Source organism: Melanaphis sacchari, unplaced genomic scaffold (genome assembly GCF_002803265.2).
Source record: "Melanaphis sacchari strain LSU unplaced genomic scaffold, SCAv2.0 Contig174_pilon_pilon, whole genome shotgun sequence".
Lineage (NCBI taxonomy): Eukaryota > Metazoa > Arthropoda > Insecta > Hemiptera > Aphididae > Melanaphis > Melanaphis sacchari.
Window position 1 is genome coordinate 299231 of NW_020270814.1, and position 3578 is coordinate 302808.

Here is a 3578-nt window from a genome sequence, read left to right on the forward strand (position 1 = left end):
CAAACATCGATATCAAATGCTAAACCATTTAGATTAGCACCTCAAAGATAACAATGTTATTTATGATTTTTGGTTTTGTCATTTTTGATAGCAAATAATTTAATAATAAAAAAGAAACACACCGGTTTCAATTTTCAATTGAGTTAGTATTTTCAATAATCTACGAATTATTTAAGATTAACACGACCATGAAGAATAATGAATAACTAATAATTGAATAATCAATAATGAACAATGAATAACCAAATAATGAATAAAAAACACCTAAAACAACTCATTGAATATTGAATTATGTATAATTGTAAAAATTAAAATGATGAATAAAATAATTAAATAAAAAATAAATTAATAAAAAATAATTTTTTACTCAAATAATCTATCGAATAATTTTTTATTCGACTATGTCCAACTCGGGGCGACGGCGTGAACATGATAAAATAAAAATAAACTAACGATGAAACACAGAGATGCAATTATTAGTCGTAATAATACCTACGATAAAGTAAGTCATTATAGATAAAAAAAATTTCCAATATAGCCAAAAATAACTGCCATAACATCCGTATAGTCATAGGTATATGAAGACTTCAATTTCCAGTCAATAAAAAAACTCATTAATGTACATTCTAATTTTAAATTAAAAACTATATAAATAGAATCAATAGAATCAAGTTGTATGTGCACACAAAATTAATGTACTAATTTCTGGACAGAGATTTTTAAAGTTAAAAATAAAATGATAAAAATATAATTATGCATAAAAAGAAGAAAACACAATACCCAAAATTAAAAAAAAATTTGGCTTAATGAATAAAAAATTGTATATACATAATATTAAATTATAAAACTTAAGTAATATGTAATAATTTTAATTAAAAAATTATAAATTAATTCTCCTATTTCCCATACTATTTTGAATTCGTCAATAGACTAGATGTTGGTTTTGGTTCAGTAAACATTAATAATAAAGTCGCTCTTGATGTATATATGTACTCTCAAAAGTAGAATACACCGGTTTGGCGAATCGCAACTATCGGCCCCGGAAGCTCGTTGACCGAATCCCCCCCCCCAACATGCGGTGAAATCTACAGCAGATGCGCGGCACCGAACAAAAACCGGTCGGCCGCCCGGTGTATTCTACTTTGAGACGGAGTATACTACGCCTTAAGTTATATTTTACTATTGTTAATTTAGAAAACAATAACTTGTAATTAGTATTTGGCTGAACAATTTCAGTACAGTGAAAAATCCATTAAATGATTTTATATGATTATTTGCTTTCATATATTCTAGCCACGTATACGTATTGATTCATTATTAATATCTGGTTAAAATTTTATTATGCCCCTAAAAAGATTTCAAGGCCGTATCTTGGGGGGGTCCAGGGGTCTTGACACCCCCCCCCCCCCCCCCGAAATTTCTTCAATATTTTTTTACAAATGTTTAAAATAATTAGTTATTTTTAACACCAATATAAAAATATTTTTAGTCAAAAATGACTAAGCTTTAATTAATCATTGACTGTTTTTAGTTTTATATCATAATATCATATGAAAACAGAAAATATTATAGTGTCTAATAATAATAATCACAGACTTCTATACCAACGCACGTATTACATAGAAATCTGACGTCTATGCTAATAATAGATTGCTTATTATTGATGGACAACGTCCGCTGTCGATGCCGGTCGGGGATCAGCGACGATTAACAACAACAATATTAGATTTGTGTAAATTATAATTATATTATTATTTATTATACCATTTTGCCGTCTGCAAGACTGTGACAAACACGTCGAATCTTTTTCTAAATTCATCATAATGAGTAAACGAGAAAACAAAAATGTACTGTCAAATTATTTTTCTAAACTTCCAAAGGTACGTTATATTATTTCATATTATGTTATGTATATTAATAATTTAACTACCAAAATGTTAATTCATAAACTTTATTTTAGACTGATAATGTTCCTATTCTTCTACCACAAATAGACACGCCAGAGCCATCATGTAGTCATTCACCCACATATTTGCAAACAAACGAAAATAATATATTAAAATCGGACGCGGAGCAAATAGTTGAAGACAACGATATTGGCTACTGTTTAGGTAAAAATGTATGTGATGAAATAAAATTTAAATTATTAACTGATCATTGGTCACCAGATGAAAATTACAAATTTCCAATAACTACAAATTTAAAAAAAAATTTAAAGTTTCAATTAGGATGGACTAAGCGTTTTCCTTGGGTTGTTTATTCGAGAATTGGTGAACAAGGTGCAGTTTGTAAATATTGTGCGATATTTGGTCGCGAATTCGGTGGCAAAGGCAGTCATCAGAAACTTAATACATTAGTTGTAAAGCCTTTTAATAACTGGAAAAAAGCGATTGAGAAATTTAATGAACATAGTAAAACTGAATTTCACAAATCTAATGCTATGCGCGCAGATAATTTTGTAGCTGTTTATTTCAAAAACTGTCAAAATATTATTCAAAAATTAGATTCAGCGCGTGCTATTCAAATTGATCAAAATAGAAAGAGATTAATTCCTATTATTCAAACAATTATTATTTGTGGGCGTCAAGAAATAGCTTTACGCGGTACTAGCGATTACGGACCTCTCTCTATAGACAATTCTGAACCTACTTACAATGATGGTAACTTCCGAGCATTATTGAGAATCAAGCGTTAAATGCTTCATATATAAGTCCTATGATTCAAAATAATTTTATAAACATATGTGGAAAAATTATACAGGGCCAGTTAGTTAACAAAATTAATCAGGCAAAATGTTTTTCTGTATTAGTCGACGAGACAACTGACGTATCACGTGTTGAACAACTGTCATTGTGTGTACGTTATTATTTAAACAATAATTTAAATATTGAAAAAAATGAAATCAACCATTATTATGTATTGAAAGAAGACTTCTTACAATTTGTACCGGTAAATTCTACCACTGGTCAAAATTTGGCCACAGTAATTCTAGTTACGTTAAAAAATCTTGGTATAAAATGTGACTATTTACTTGGCCAAGGCTATGATGGCGCCGCAGTCATGAGTGGTAATTTTAAAGGAGTACAGTCTGTTATAAGAGAAGTACATCCCGCTGCACTTTATGTTCACTGTAGTGCACATTCGTTAAACATTCACCATATTCGAAATTGTATTGGAATAATAAAATCAGTAGGAAATTTTATTAAAATATCGGCTAAACGAACTGAGTTATTAAAAAATAAAATAAAAGAATTTCTTCCTGAAACTAAATGGACAAAATTAACTTCAATGTGTGAGACTAGGTGGGTTGAAAATCATGATGGTATGCTTAGATTTTCAGAAATATATAAACCTATTGTTGCAATGGGGGGGGGGGGCTTGTCGGACACAGCATTATCTTGCTGGACACTTTTATCTTTTGCCACACCTATGGTGTCCCGACGAAATATATATATTTGATCACCGAAAAAACTGTTCCGCGATCGAACATTAGTAAAAAAAAAATAAATATTTAAGTATAACTTCATTTGTTTGTCAGCTTAACATACTGCTGAGACAACCGTTTATTATATTTTGCT

At 29.6% G+C, this 3578-nt stretch overlaps 1 protein-coding gene across 1 annotated transcript; it reads left to right on the forward strand.

Moving 5' to 3' along the window:
- Window positions 1–1823: 1823 nt before the first annotated feature.
- On the forward strand, window positions 1824–2695 carry LOC112592402 (zinc finger MYM-type protein 1-like). The gene is made up of 3 exons (XM_025336431.1): window positions 1824–1880; window positions 1961–2119; window positions 2219–2695. Exons 1-3 carry the CDS (start codon window positions 1824–1826, stop codon window positions 2693–2695), a joined length of 693 nt encoding a protein of 230 aa, XP_025192216.1.
- Window positions 2696–3578: the final 883 nt, after the last annotated feature.